At 38.4% G+C, this 16,473-nt stretch overlaps 2 protein-coding genes across 3 annotated transcripts in view; one reads left to right on the top strand and one right to left on the bottom strand.

The window, feature by feature from the left end:
* Positions 1-11,574, bottom strand: part of hcn4 (hyperpolarization activated cyclic nucleotide-gated potassium channel 4) — a 178,726-nt gene extending 167,152 nt beyond the window's left edge. For both annotated transcript variants that reach the window (XM_079825827.1, XM_079825828.1), the window contains exon 1: positions 10,570-11,574. In XM_079825827.1, coding sequence (XP_079681953.1) covers positions 10,570-11,213 — 644 coding nt within the window. In that variant the 5' untranslated portion in view covers positions 11,214-11,574. The remainder of the gene's footprint in view (positions 1-10,569) is intronic.
* rec114 (REC114 meiotic recombination protein) overlaps positions 11,246-16,473 on the top strand; it is a gene marked incomplete at its 5' end in the record, with an annotated part of 27,890 nt that continues 22,662 nt past the window's right edge. The window contains 2 exons of the mRNA XM_079826177.1: positions 11,246-11,296; positions 11,604-11,642. Of these exons, the coding sequence (XP_079682303.1) occupies positions 11,246-11,296; positions 11,604-11,642 (90 nt within the window). The remainder of the gene's footprint in view (positions 11,297-11,603; positions 11,643-16,473) is intronic.

The following is a 16,473-nucleotide window of genomic DNA, read 5'->3' as shown; positions in this document are numbered from 1 at the left end:
GTCTCTGCTCAATGACTTGGGAACAGATACTGAGCATCGCAAGTACGTTAAGAGCATGACAAGATAAATATATGGTGGATGACACGCTAAACAGAAGAGGATTTTAGAAGTGTATTGTGTGAGGAATGAGAGGGAGGGACCAGATGAGCTCTGTTGCAGAACCTAGGGAGCGGCCTACCTAGAAACAGTAGCGGCCCTTCACTTAAAACAGGCCTTGTGACAGAAGTGGCCCCTCGAAAAAGAGCCCCGACCCCGCCATCACACCTAACCCTAACCACACACACCAGGGGTGGAAAATAATAGGGGTTTGGGACAGAAATGCTACCAAAATGAATAAAAATGCATCCAAAAAACAGGATTTGGAAATAAAAATAATTATTAGCCATACCAAAAAAGCAAAAGTGCTGTTTTCCCCAAACATCAGCATTCGGTACCTGAATCCAACTGTACCTTTTTTTCTGTACTTTTGGGATGTTTACATCAATAACTGTGCAGAACCTGTAAGTCATTTATAAAAGTGTTATTGACATTATGCCAGAGCTGCCCTGTCTCTGTCTGCCATCGTCTGTCATGTTTGATTACTGTAATATTTACTAGTAAATAGTAGGCAACTAGCTACTTAATTTAATTCATTATTTTTTCTTTTTAATTTAATTTCTATGAAAAGATTTCCCACAAATTGTGTTGTGTATTTTCTGGTAATCAAATGAAGACATAAGACATTAGTTTAATTTATCTTTTGATTTAATTAAACTTTTTTTGTCAAACAAAGTGCTGCACAACTGAGCTTTATACGGTTAAAATTAAAACATGAAGACATTTTTGTTTTGTTGGTAATTTATTATTATTACATTAGTGTTAGTATTATTATTACATTGAGACGTATCTAAATTCTACTGTACAACAGTAATTTATTTGTCAAGTTAGGCAAACTTTTATTTTGACGGGTTAAAAATATATTTGATTTACTACTAAAAAGTTTTTTTTTTTACATTTTCTTCTAATTAATAAAAAACAATTTTTAATTAACTTATTTCTTACTTTTTATAGTTATTTTTTTATATCTCATGCCCCTTTTAATGATTTTTTTGTCAAGCACTTTGAATTACCAATGTGCATGAAATACAATAATGAAATCAAAATAAGTTTTTATGGAATATTGCATTTTTTTTAATAAACGATTGATAAGTTCACATTGATATTTTGTTAAATTCATGTTCCTGGTAGTCTTGATTCAGAATAACTTCATCTCTTCTCTGATGACGAGGGCGGGGCCACCTGTCACTCACATGAGATCCACCAATAGCAAACCACCACCATCCAATCAATCCCCCACAGCCCTACATTTGTTCTTGTTTGTGAAGCAGTTTCACTCGGCCGACTTTAAACATTAAACTCTCTTGCAACACATCATGTCACATCTCTAGTTGTGCTTCAAGTGTGTGGCGCATGTCGCACAGAATTGCTTCCAAAGGTCTCTTCTATGAGGATGCTGACTTAAAAGGCAGCTGCCTAATGAGCAAAGCAGGGAGCAGAGCTACCGAATGAACAGGGGTCAGTGAGATATCCAAGCCTCAGTCTGAAGAATGCCGTGTGGCCTTTATCTTCCGTAAGTGTGTGACCTTGCTGTGGTAATTACAGAGGTGCATGCAAGAGGAGATTAGGCCTGAAAATTCAGTCTATTGTGTTCAGACGGAGAGAAGCGACGACACTATTATCTATTATGTGGAGAACACCAGCATGGCTATGAAAGATCTGTAATCCAGTGTGCGCAAAGGGGACCTATTATGCAAACTTCACTTTTATAAGGTGTATGAACACAGTGTGTGTAAACAACCAGCATATAATGGTCAAAATCCAGCCAATACTTTTTTTATAATCCATATCAATCACTCATAACGCGCTGTTTCATATTTCCCCCTACTCCTATGTAAGAGTAGGGAAGCCCCGCCCATGACTGTTGACGATTGGCCCTTTTAGCATTAGAAGCACAGAGACGCCATTTCTGTTTACTCGCTGTATCAGCGCTCGAGTATTGCAATGTGTGCGCCAAAAACATCACAAATGTTGTGTTGATGAACCAGCGAACACACGAGTCTCATAGACTCATCAGAGCCACTGAGGACACCGTGGATGAATTTCATTTATGAAGGAAATGTGCCGAATAATGCCAGTAAAATGTATTATGGGTCAATGACAAATAAGGTTTTTTAAGATACTTTTTTTTTTTTTAAAGCAAAACAGTTTTAAAATGCATTTTTTATGTCCAAAAACTGTATGGTGTTGATTCACATTGGTTTTACAGCTTTTAATTCATTATTAAACAAGATTTCTGATTTTACCATCCAGAAAATGTCAAGCGGGACGACCATATATTCATTTAAAATAATATACATTTAATGTACTTAGCACTACTGAAAACTTGTGGATATAAAATGCATATCACATGGTCAATTCCCTTTCCATGTCTTTATGTACACTGTAAAAAATGTTATGTGCTATTTGCTTAAATAAATAATGGTAACAATTTTACACATAATATTTTTGAGAAGTTTTGGCTTGGTTTCTTCAATTGAATCTACCTGAATAAATCGTGTAAAATTTCCTAAATTATTTATTCTACGAAACAATAAATTAAATATTTTTAGTGACATGTGCTTATTAATTTTAAGTTGACTTTAAAAAAATAGTATAAATTAGAGGGAATGGAAATGACCTGTTTCTATTTGACTTACGTTATACAATTAATGAACTGTATGCTGCTAGCACAGCACAAGCAGAAACAAACTTGTTACTGCACTGGCATTAGCAAAGTTATTGCTCATTGACCAAAGCAACATGCTTTATAATATTGGTATACATGCAGTTATCCACAACCTAACCATAAGATCTACTCTTCTGCACAATGGTAACGGTCAAAACTTCAACAGAAAGAAAATCTTTCAAATGTCAAACATAACAGAACATTAAACGTTAACAGATGTTTCCCTTCACTCAAAAACACATAAAATAACACTTAATTTTAATATTAACTCTCCCTTTCCAGCCATATGCAAAGTATGCTGGGAACTAACAATGGTGTCTCTAAATAAAACTGCATAATTGAGTTAATTCTCTTAAAATAAATAGGTAACCTTATTTTCCTTAATTTTATCAGTTTATTTGGTTCTTTGATTGAAGGCTCAAGATTGCTTACATTTCCTTAAAAAAAATCAGGAAAATGTATCTCTTGGTTTTATTAGTGAAATGTTCTCAATATTTTCTATAAAACACTGAACCACAATTTTCTTAAGAAAATATACACACTATTTTTAATTATCACCTCAATTTTTTTAGTGAAAATTACAAGACCCATGATTCATTTTTTACAGTGTATTGCCATTTTAGTCCAATTCATATAAACGGACACTTTTCTGTGTGTTCAAACAGCCAATTTTCCATAAGGAGTTTTTATGTTTTGTTTTTAACTGTAAAAATTATTTGTATTCATTACGGTTATATTTCTTACTTCATTTTGCGATTGCAGTGGGAATTGATCGTTTTAAATGTAAATTTGCTGACATTTCACACTCAATTCAAATCTAACAGGCATTAACTCGGACACCTATACAAATGTTTGACCATATGCTCAAGGTTATACATAGATTTTTTTTTAAAATCAAATACACATTTTTATAATAACAACACATTTTCTAAGTTTTCCAGGGGTCATACCACCTGACATGATAATTGAATCAACCTCATTATTACTCAAAAATGTCAAATTATCTGATATTAATGGGAGGGTGAGGAACATTATTACTGAATCAAAGGGGTCCTCTGGGGTCTTCTGTGTGATGTCATAGCGGTCACATGGTTTTCTTAAAGGAACATTGCATTAAATGGTATTTTTATGTCGCCTGACATTTGGAGAAGTACATTAAAAAAGTTTTTGAAGTAATAGAATAGTTTTGAAATAGGACGGATACACTATTTTCCCTCATTTATAAGGAATTTAACGTAAAATCGTGCCAAACTATTTGATTAATAATTTTACTGAGAAAATGAACCGTTTTGTTTTCTGCTCGTACGTTCGGACGGTCGCACCACCTGACATTTTGGGTCTTTCAAATACCACAACTCAAAAAGTCCATTGAATTCCCAAAAAATGAAAAGGGTTTCTTATAAAGGAAATATTGTAGATCAATTTGATATATGACATGTATTTATTACAATTCTTTTTAGGAAAATAATTAATTCAGACAAAACAAAAAATACATGTCATTGACCCATATATTTTACGCAAATCATTTTACGCATGACTGCTTCACTAACGAGGGTCAGTAACGCTGGATTTGAGAGGAAGTCGTTTCTGAAGGATGGGTCAATACCAACGCTTCATATCCAGAACAAGTGCGGATGGCACTTCATATTTTGTGAATGTTTGTAAATTTCCTTTCTGAATGAGCTTTCTAGAACGCTGTACGGCTAATGAGTTAGCATCGTCTCTGACTGTATTCACAGAGACTAGAGCTGTGTCCACCATCTGCGTAATTCATAACAAACATTTATTATGCATTGAATAATGAGGTGACAGACTTTTTTACGTTCCCGCACCTATACAACTCCACAACAACTAACGTTAGACAAATGTATCCACAAACCATTCAGAAACGTCCAGGTGCGTCTAAAAGTTGCAGTCCGACTCTGGGTCAAACATGTACGGCTGCGCTCCACAACTGGTTATTCCTGACATTTCGGCTGAGTGAGATTGGCCTGTTTTGTTGTTGACGGAGCTAAATGTTTTTTATATTTTTATTAAAAAAATTTATTTAACCATTTTAAAAAAATTTATTGAATGTATTAAGTGTATTATTTATGATGCAAATAATACATAAACATCTAAAGGTTGTCTGCTGTTTAAAAGTAAACATTGTTTATAAAAAAAACACATCCAGTGAAAAATAATCAACCATTTAATCAACATAAACCAAAACTCTAGCTACAACCTGTCCACATACAAAACACGAGCAGCGGTTACAACAAACGTTAGACACTTCATTTCCACTTTTCAAATATTTTCTTAATTTTTAAATGAAAATAAACGCCTTTCCGATCTGATATGTGATGGGAAAAGGAAGTACAGATAGTTCGGCAAAAGGCGGATTCGAACCTCAGGTCAAATTGCGTCAAAACTTAGTGCCACACACCTTACCCCTACACTATCACAACTGACAAATACTGTTGGCGTGTTTCCGGCTTTACAGAATAAACACGCGCTTGGAATTGAAAAGTCTTAACGTTACTTGTGGCCTGATGGATGGGTTCTCTCCCGCGTTAATGCACGTTTTTAAAAGTCCTTTTTATAGAATTATGCATCGCTGCTGTTTATCTATCACACAACTGCAATTTATAGGCTAAGTGAATAGGTAGACACACTTCATGAACTCACAGGCGCGAGCCGCGCGACATGCATGAGATAGCCTGACACCTAATTGCCTAACACAGCTGTCAATCAAACTCATCAAGCATTATGCAAAAACCATAGACTGTAAAAAAAAGTACATCTTATTTATTTTAGTATTTGAGATGCTATAAAAATGTTGTAATTACGTTAAAATAATTTAAACAACTGTTATTTAACAAATATTATTATATTATATATAATACCTGCTGGCTATGCCCCTGATTATTAGTATACTTTTTTTTGTATTTTTTACAATAATAGCCTATACTGATAAATACATTATACAAATATTTTTTAAATTAAATTAGGTCCCGATCTCCTCCCGGTTTCCTCTCCATCTCTGTACATCTATGCTGGTGGCATTGTTTGTAAAAAATGTATGCGTCTATTCACGTCTGCTAACTATCATTACGTGCATTTATAGCGTCACATGCCTGCATGTGGCACCCGATTTTTCTTCAATGAGGGGTATAAGGAGGCGGGATGTATGAGGACGAATTATTAACACTTGTATCGTTGCACTGTATGCACTGTCAGCCAATGTATTGGACAAAACAGCGACCATAAATGTAAAGAAACGAAGTTGCTTATTATATTTTCCCAACAAGCAACCACTTTTTTTTTTAAATAAGCCCAAAAAAACACAACCTGCGACTAGTGATTTTTTTAACACGACTTGCCAAAAAAAGAAGCCCAAAGTCGCGTGTTATACATGGACTTGGCTACTATGCGAAGCTCGTGTAAAGGAACCGCCCTCCTCTAAAAAGGGGGCGGGGAGCAGCAGCTCATTTGCATTTAAAGGGACACACACAAAAACTGTGTTTTTGTTCACACCTAAATAGGGGCAAATTTGATAAGCTATTATAAATTATCTAGGGGGTATTTTGAGCTGAAACTTCACAAACACATTCTGGGAACTAGTGTTGTCAAAAATATTGATATTTCGATATGTATCGATACTGAAATATCTGAAACGATACGATACTCATTTTCTACAGTATCGTTGCCACGCACCCGCCTCCTCTCATTCAGTCCGGTTAACCCTCTGAACACAGCGAATGCATGTTCTGCTGGATTTTTCCTCATGACTGCGTGTTATTGGTGACTTATTTTATTGGTGTGACCGGTCTGAATTTCGCGTGGGATTGCACATAACGTTAATTCTACTCATTCACGCAGATTTCGCGCTCGCATCTGAAGCGACCACACGCATACTGTAAAAAAGCCGCCTCTGACATACATGTGCAAAAATGAGCTCCTTTTTCCAGATTATTAATGTTCAATTAGGGCTGTACGATTAATCGAAAAATAACCGAAACCGACATTCAGAACCTCTAACCGACCTATTTTTCCCATGTCGGTTATTTCGGTTTTCACGTGACTCCGCCCCGTCAGTCACATCAAGTGCAGTTTGCAGGCACACAGAGATGCAGGAGCAGTTATCTGTGTTTATAGATGCCCAGAATCACTATAGTAACTGCATGTTTTACACAGTTTAAACAACAGGTCAGTTAATTGCTGTTCTTATAGCCTATACGCGCTGCCACTGACACACACACACACACAGACGGCGCGCGCAAGCCCCGAAGCCGCTTTCACTTTCGTGCTCATAAAGTTTGTCAAGTAAATGCGTTTAAAGGCTTGCCAGTTTCAACATTTAAAGCGATTGTGCACTATTCAAAAACAACAATATGTATCCGTTCAGAGCTCAGCTTTTTTCTGTGACACAGAGCCGTGTCGCGTCTCTGATAACACGCGCGCCCTGAAGGCAGATCTTTCACCTGCATCCTCACAAAGCTTTGTCATTTGTATGTGGTTTAAGCCCTGCCAGTTTGAACATTAAAGCGGGTTTCAACCATCAGATGTGTATTATGTTGAACTAATGCCTGATATATTGTGACAAACGAACACTCAGACAGAAGCTCGCACATCACGTGAAGATCGCGCGCAGCAACGCAGTCTCAACGCTGTCCTGTGACTAAAGTAAAGTCACTAAAGTAGCTCAGAAACTCAACCGTTATAGCCGTACATTTTACTACCTTTGAAGTACAAACCACAGCTTCATAATGAATAGAGACAGTATGAGTAATTCACACACACAATCACGCTCTCATTGATGCATTCAGATAAATGTAATGTAGGCCTACAGTGTTAATTTATCTGTATCTGATGTACAACAAACAGAAATCTGCTCCATAGACAATAACTGCTGAAAGTGAACCGTTTACTTCAAGTATTTTAAAATCACAAAGAAATGCACTTTTTCATTAGGAAAAAAAAATTCCACCTTTAATAGTAGAAAATATTTACAGTACAAACCTTATCAGGAACTTACTCAAAAACCTTATGAGGGCAAAAAAGAAAAAGAAAAAGCAAAACAATCGTTCATTAATCGTAATCGAGGTCAGATGTTCAATTAATCGAGGTTTTTATTTTTGGTCAAATCGTTACAGCCCTATGTTCAATACACTCAAAAAATGTCTCAATGCCCATCTTGGTGATTATTAACGTAAACACAGCCGTAAACAGTTTAGGGAGAATGTGTAACACAGGAACAGTGTTTCAGGTCTTAAAGGGACAGCAGTTATTTATCATTCAAACTACAAAAAGACAAACGATCACTTACTGCTCTTGACTCATTAACTTGCGTAAGTCTAATGGATTCATCTGTAATGAAGATTATCCAATGTTATTTAAATTTGATTACTTTGTTTGTTTTTTGTTCAGTATCTTTATTCTATTGTTTTTATTTGTGCTACTGTTTGTAATTTGTTTATTTGTTCTTATTTTATTACTGTTTACTTCAATTTGAAATCAAGCTTCCTTGTGCTGTATGTAAGCTATTGCAACACAATTAGTTAGCAAATATTTGTGAGATAATTGATCAACGTTTATAAATGAGAAAAAGCTTTATCTTATAAAGTGATCTCTTCAGAATAAAATGTTCAGACGGACAAAAAAAAAGAAATTATATTAAAAATATCTATTCGACAGTTTAAGCAGCGTTTTTTCCCCATGGTATCGAAACTGGTATCGAATATCGATACTTTTTTAGGTATCGTATCGAAGTTAGAAATTCCAGTATCGTGACAACACTACTGGGAACAACAGAGATCTTGTGAAAAGTCCCTTTTAAAGGAATAGTTCAGGCAAAATGGAGAAATAAGCTGTGTTTTTTCTTTTTCTGAGGATAAAATGAGAGTCTTTACACAGGTCTTATAATCTTCCCCTCCACCGAAATCTCATTCACAATCTCATTCAGATTCAAAAATGTCTCTTTGAGGTCATAGACGTGCTGGTTCTTCTAATATGCGTCTATAAAGCGAACAAATGAGATGTCATAGCTTCAGCAGAGGGGAATATTATCCATAATAAGTATAAATATTGACATTTTGTGGGGATGTATAACTTTAAAACGGTCTCTCTGATTATTTAGGTATCAAGCAAAATGTGGATCTCATGCATAACCTTCAATTATGAAAACTGATGACAACAAAAGAATAAACTTCCTCTCTCAGCACCGACACACACACACACACATAGCAATATCAGTGTATTCCCACACTGCCTTTCATATCCTCCAGGAACAACGCTGCAATCTCATAATGTCGAGCAGAATAAAAGCATCTTCTCGGGATCAATAGGTAAACAAGGCAAACAGCAGTCGCGTCTCCGGAGGGGGTTGGGTTTGCTGTCACACGTTATTCCCACTCATGAATGAAAACAGTGTGTAAATCCAACCCAATCACAGACAATATGCATCTTAGACTTGAATCGGTTCCTGCGTTCACTCATATCATCACAAATGAAGCCTGAGGCAAACCGGTGTGTGTTATTATTAACAAGCGGAACATATCAAATCTATAGAGTCAATGTCATCCCCAAGGACACGTCTTAATGAATAAAGAGAGAGAGAGAGAGAGAGAGAGAGAGAGAGAGAGAGAGAGAGAGAGAGAGAGAGAGAGAGAGAGAGAGAGAGAGAGAGAGAGTGTGAGAGAGAGAGAGAGAGAGAGAGAGAGAGAGAGAGAGTCTGGATTTCATATAAAATTCAAGCAGCTAATGCACTTCTGCTGTCAGCTGGGAGAGCGTTGCAAAATGGCAGTAAAACACACTGCACTGTAAAAAAATATTTAAAAAGTAAGTTACCTGGTTGCCTTAAAATTTTGAGTTAATTGAAATAAAAATGTTTAGTTAATATAATGAATATTTAAGAAATTGACATCACCCTTTATTCAAATATTTCGTAAGCATATTGCGTAATTGTGTTTTATTTGTTATAATGCATTGAAACATGCCAAATTGTGCTATTTTCACGATTTATCACAACATTTTTTATTTATTTATGTGGTTCGGTTCAGATACAATAATATTTTGAGTTTCTATTTATTAAACCAATTTCCTTCATTGTATAAACTCAAATTTTTAATTTCAATGAACTTAAAATTTTAAGGCAACCAGGTTACTTATTTTTTTAAGTTAAACCAACAATATTGTTTTTACAGTGTGGGAAGAAGAAGAAATATAAACATAACTGTACTTTATTTTGGACGCATGCATTAGTTAAATATGCATAGCGCATAATTATAACTATTAAGAAAATATACATTGATGCACTTTTACACTCTAAAAAATACTATTAAGAAAAAAAATACACCTTTACACTCTAAAAAATGCTAACCCAAATGTTATAACACTCTAAAAAAAATAGGTTCTATATGGCACCAAAAATGGTTCTTGGCTCGTAATCATAGGGGAACCTTTTTTAGTGCTATATAGCACCAATTTTGGTGCTTCAGTGGTTCTTCAGAGGTGCTTTATAGCACCTTAGTCAAAGAACCGGTGAAGAACCGCTGAAGAACCACAGAAGCACCAACATTGTTGCTATATAGCACTAAAAAAGGTTCCCCTATGATTACGAGCCAAGAACCATTTTTGGTGCCATATAGAACCTTTTTTTTTTTTAGAGTGTTTGTCCATATTTGACCCAAAATTGGGTTAAAACAAACCAGCAGTGCCATCCTTCTCTCTTTAAACCCTTTTTAACATTCTTAAGATACTAAACAACATATTTGATGTCCTGTCACAGCACTTATTGATCCACGTGTCAGCTGTTTTAGAGTTACCTGAAATCACTGTAGGGGTGAATAATCCAGAAGCCCGCGGATTTGACCCGTTCCTGCTCCCGTTCCACCGCCTTCTCGCTCCCAAACATCCTCAGGGAAAACTTGTTGACCCCGGGCTGCAGCATCGCGCCGAACTGCCTGTGCATGAAGCCCGCTTGATAATACCTCTCGTCGTCCGGCAGGATCTGCTCGATGCCCTCCAGCTTTATAAAGCCAGGCTGCTCCGGGAGTCCCTGATGCGGCTGGTCCTCTCCGCCGCCGCCGCCTTGCGCTCCGGGCTCCGGGGCTCCGGGAGGACTCTCCTCGCTCGGGGTGACTTCTCCCTCCGTGATCAGACGCCTCTCGTCCGCTGCATCCGAGTCGTGGACGTGCCGACTGGTGATGGATGAAAGGCTGCCTCGGAACCTCCGGCAATCCCCGTTGGAGCTGGTCTTCACGGGTCTCCCGATGTCCGTCTCCATGATCACGCACTCCCCGCTTCTGGTCTCCCCGGGGGTGGGCGACGGCATGGGCTTCATCCGGATGCTCTTCCTCCGGGTGTCCTTGTCTGTGTCTTCAGCATCACCCATGATGGACGCTCTCTGCCCGATGTGCTGTGGCAAACTGTAGAGCCTTTTACGCATGGACGAATGCAACCTGTCCATTATGACATTGAAGCAGATGCGCGATCAACTCAATGACAAGTGAATCCGGTTTGCTGCTGATTATTGCCACCAGAACCCGGATAGTCTGAAGGGTCACCTGTCTTTCGCGCATTAGGCTACCCAAACCCGCCAGATCCAGTGGTCTCCAGCTTCAAGGCACTGACTGTGCAGCTCTGCGCGCACGTAAAGTCTGAGGAATCGCAGATCACGTGTGAGGGGGGGGTGCAGACGCGGAGGTCACGGACCCTCAGGATCCCAGTCAGCTGTCAATCACAAGCAAACGCCCGCGATCCACTAACCCACATCAGCCGCTGACATCCCCGCCTTCCGCCGTCCCGAGTCGCTCTGATCCCTTGAATATGGTGATGCTGATCTATCGGGTTGCCATAGAAGCGAGAGCGGCAGCTCAGCCCACCCACTCGGTGTCAGGTACACCCCATGTACACAATTACGCACAAACCTCAACATTTAGAGCGGCTTTAACAATGCATATATGATTATTATATCTTGACGGGGACCGCTGATAGATGTCAACAATCTTGAGGGAAGTATATACACATTTTTATTTTATTTTATGTCGAATTTTAATTCATTAGAAACTTCAGAACGTAATTCTAAACATAACATTAGCATATTAAATAAAATATTACAGCAAAATACATGAATTTTAATATTCAAAATGCGATAGTTTATTGAAACGCATGCGCGTTTACATTTGCCAAAACCCCGAAAAGCATATTGTAGGCGATTACTAATATACATATCATTAATAAATATATAGGCCTAAGTTATAGTAAAAATATAACATATCATACTATTTAAACCTCAACATTTAAAGCAGCTTAATCAATGCAAATGACATTGTCCAATTATTATAAGCCTGTTTTTTATTTAGGCTATTTAGGCATATTATTTATTGTGACTGGGACACTGATAGATATCAATAATCTTGAGAAAAGTAGATTTATACAAAATAAATCCCCGCTTTTTACACTTTTTTTTTTTTAATAGCCGTTTTCCAAAATATGTCGAATTTTAATGAATTAGCAACTTCATAAAGTAATTCTATTTCTAAAATATAACAGTATTAAATAAATTAAATTATTTAACTAAATATTATCGCAAAATACATTATTCAATTTTTAACTAACTCAAAATTCCATAAAATACCTAGTAACGGTTGCATGCGCTTTGCGCGTGTTTACATATGCTAGAGCCCAGACTTGCAAGACTATTGGTCTAATATATATATATATATATATATATATATATATATATATATATATATATATATGTGTGTGTGTGTGTGTGTGTGTGTGTTATAATAACGGCATACTTGCGCATCACAAACCTCAACATTTAGAGAGGCTTTATCAATGCAAATGACATTGTCCGATTATTATATTTTTTTTATTCAGGCATATTTTTTTATTGTGATGGAGACCAGTAATAAGTGTCAATAACCCTGAGGAAAGTAGATTTATAAAAAAATAAACCGCCACTTTTTATACATTTTGTTTTTTTAAAAAATACCAAATATCCAAAATGTGTCAAATTGTACTTCAGAACGTAATTCTAAATATAATATAATTAAATAAATTACATTATTAAACTAAATATCACAGCAAACTACATTATTTCTTACTAACTCAAAATGCGATGTTGAAAATATCTAGCAGCGATTCTGACGCATGCGCATTGAGCGCGTTTACACACGCATACTACACACTAGTACGCACCTCTTCCTCAGTTTTACTCGCTTAAACGCGAACGTTTGAAACATGGAAAGTGTCTCTTCACTCAAAGAACATCCGAAAGACACGACAATTCCCAGTAGTGTTTGGAAACTGCGTCGCTACGGTCGATTTCTCCCCAAAGGAAAAGCAAAATCCAAGCCCTCAGGCAGTAACTGCGCGTGGAAGGTGAGCGAAAAGTCCCGCCCTTTTCTCTTCCCTCATGTGTTTCAACGGAAGGGAAAACAGGACAATTTCGTTTTGTATGGAAAATATGATTGTTTTCTTATTCATTCAAGCATCCTAGAGTGGGGAAAAACGTAAAACACTATTCGTTTTTAACCATTATGCTGTTTATTTCAGAGTTTAGTTAAGAGAACAAGTCAATAAGAGAAAACAAAACACCACTAAGTTACAATAAAAACCGTGAATCTTAAATATGTGTGTTTAAAGATAGCGTGAGTGGTGCTTGCTCGTGCACTACTATATTAAATTGTAGTCAGTGATTGTAGTATTCCTTCTCGTGTAGTGTATTTGATTAACTACAAATGTGTGTTGTTTGGTGTGTTGATCGGTAGGGTGTTGTTAACTGATGCTGGGTGGTTGCTAAGGCGTTGTTAGGTGGATGATGGGTGGTTGCTAAGGCGTTGTTAGGTGGATGATGGGTGTTTTGGATGGTTTCTAGGGCGTTGTTAAGTGGATGCTGGGTGTTTTGGATGGTTTCTAGGGCGTTGTTAAGTGGGTGCTGGGTGTTTTGTTTGATTTCTAGGGCGTTGTTCAGTGGATGCTGGGTGTTTTGGATGGTTTCTAGGGCGTTGTTAAGTGGATGCTGGGTGTTTTGTTTGATTTCTAGGGCGTTGTTAAGTGGATACTGGGTGTTTTGGATGGTTTCTAGGGCGTTGTTAAGTGGATGCTGGGTGTTTTGGATGGTTTCTAGGGCGTTGTTAAGTGGATGCTGGGTGTTTTGTTTGATTTCTAGGGCGTTGTTAAGTGGATGCTGGGTGTTTTGTTTGATTTCTAGGGCGTTGTTAAGTGGGTGCTGGGTGTTTTGGATGGTTTCTAGGGCGTTGTTAAGTGGATGCTGGGTGTTTTGGATGGTTTCTAGGGCGTTGTTAAGTGGATGCTGGGTGTTTTGGATGGTTTCTAGGGCGTTGTTAAGTGGATGCTGGGTGTTTTGTTTGGTTTCTAGGGCGTTGTTAAGTGGGTGCTGGGTGCTTTGTTTGATTTCTAGGGCGTTGTTAAGTGGATGCTGGGTGTTTTGGATGGTTTCTAGGGCGTTGTTAAGTGGGTGCTGGGTGTTTTGTTTGATTTCTAGGGCGTTGTTAAGTGGGTGCTGGGTGTTTTGGATGGTTTCTAGGGCGTTGTTAAGTGGATGCTGGGTGTTTTGGATGGTTTCTAGGGCGTTGTTAAGTGGGTGCTGGGTGTTTTGGATGGTTTCTAGGGCGTTGTTAAGTGGGTGCTGGGTGCTTTGTTTGATTTCTAGGGCGTTGTTAAGTGGATGCTGGGTGTTTTGGATGGTTTCTAGGGCGTTGTTAAGTGGGTGCTGGGTGTTTTGTTTGATTTCTAGGGCGTTGTTAAGTGGATGCTGGGTGTTTTGGATGGTTTCTAGGGCGTTGTTAAATGCTGGGTGTTTTGTTTGATTTCTAGGGCGTTGTTAAGTGGATGCTGGGTGTTTTGATTGATTTCTAGGGCGTTGTTAAATGCTGGGTGTTTTGGATGGTTTCTAGGGCGTTGTTAAATGCTGGGTGTTTTGTTTGATTTCTAGGGCGTTGTTAAGTGGATGCTGGGTGTTTTGATTGATTTCTAGGGCGTTGTTAAGTGGATGCTGGGTGTTTTGTTTGATTTCTAGGGCGTTGTTAAGTGGATGCTGGGTGTTTTGGATGGTTTCTAGGGCGTTGTTAAGTGGATGCTGGGTGTTTTGATTGATTTCTAGGGCGTTGTTAAATGCTGGGTGTTTTGTTTGATTTCTAGGGCGTTGTTAAGTGGATGCTGGGTGTTTTGATTGATTTCTAGGGCGTTGTTAAGTGGATGCTGGGTGTTTTGTTTGATTTCTAGGGCGTTGTTAAGTGGATGCTGGGTGTTTTGGATGGTTTCTAGGGCGTTGTTAAGTGGATGCTGGGTGTTTTGGATGGTTTCTAGGGCGTTGTTAAGTGGATGCTGGGTGTTTTGGATGGTTTCTAGGGCGTTGTTATGTTAAGTGGGTGCTGGGTGTTTTGTTTGATTTCTAGGGCGTTGTTAAGTGGATGCTGGGTGTTTTGTTTGATTTCTAGGGCGTTGTTAAGTGGATGCTGGGTGTTTTGTTTGATTTCTAGGGCGCTGTTAAGTGGATGCTGGGTGTTTTGTTTGATTTCTAGGGCGTTGTTAAGTGGATGCTGGGTGTTTTGTTTGGTTTCTAGGGCGTTGTTAAGTGGGTGCTGGGTGTTTTGTTTGATTTCTAGGGCGTTGTTAAGTGGGTGCTGGGTGTTTTGTTTGGTTTCTAGGGCGTTGTTAAGTGGATGCTGGGTGTTTTGTTTGATTTCTAGGGCGTTGTTAAGTGGATGCTGGGTGTTTTGTTTGGTTTCTAGGGCGTTGTTAAGTGGATGCTGGGTGTTTTGTTTGGTTTCTAGGGCGTTGTTAAGTGGGTGCTGGGTGTTTTGTTTGATTTCTAGGGCGTTGTTAAGTGGATGCTGGGTGTTTTGTTTGGTTTCTAGGGCGTTGTTAAGTGGGTGCTGGGTGTTTTGTTTGATTTCTAGGGCGTTGTTAAGTGGATGCTGGGTGTTTTGGATGGTTTCTAGGGCGTTGTTAAGTGGATGCTGGGTGTTTTGGATGGTTTCTAGGGCGTTGTTATGTTAAGTGGGTGCTGGGTGTTTTGTTTGATTTCTAGGGCGTTGTTAAGTGGATGCTGGGTGTTTTGTTTGGTTTCTAGGGCGTTGTTAAGTGGGTGCTGGGTGTTTTGTTTGATTTCTAGGGCGTTGTTAAGTGGATGCTGGGTGTTTTGGATGGTTTCTAGGGCGTTGTTAAGTGGATGCTGGGTGTTTTGGATGGTTTCTAGGGCGTTGTTATGTTAAGTGGGTGCTGGGTGTTTTGTTTGATTTCTAGGGCGTTGTTAAGTGGATGCTGGGTGTTTTGTTTGATTTCTAGGGCGTTGTTAAGTGGATGCTGGGTGTTTTGTTTGATTTCTAGGGCGCTGTTAAGTGGATGCTGGGTGTTTTGTTTGATTTCTAGGGCGTTGTTAAGTGGATGCTGGGTGTTTTGGATGGTTTCTAGGGCGTTGTTAAGTGGATGCTGGGGGTTTTGTTTGATTTCTAGGGCGTTGTTAAGTGGATGCTGGGTGTTTTGGATGGTTTCTAGGGCGTTGTTAAGTGGATGCTGGGTGTTTTGTTTGATTTCTAGGGCGCTGTTAAGTGGATGCTGGGTGTTTTGTTTGATTTCTAGGGCGTTGTTAAGTGGATGCTGGGTGTTTTGGATGGTTTCTAGGGCGTTGTTAAGTGGATGCTGGGTGTTTTGGATGGTTTCTAGGGCGTTGTTAAGTGGATGCTGGGTGTTTT

The sequence above is a fragment of the Gobio gobio genome (assembly GCF_949357685.1).
Source record: "Gobio gobio genome assembly, chromosome: 9".
NCBI classification, from domain to species: domain Eukaryota; kingdom Metazoa; phylum Chordata; class Actinopteri; order Cypriniformes; family Gobionidae; genus Gobio; species Gobio gobio.
Note: the sequence above shows the minus strand (reverse complement) of the source record. Positions and strands in the feature narration are given on the sequence as shown.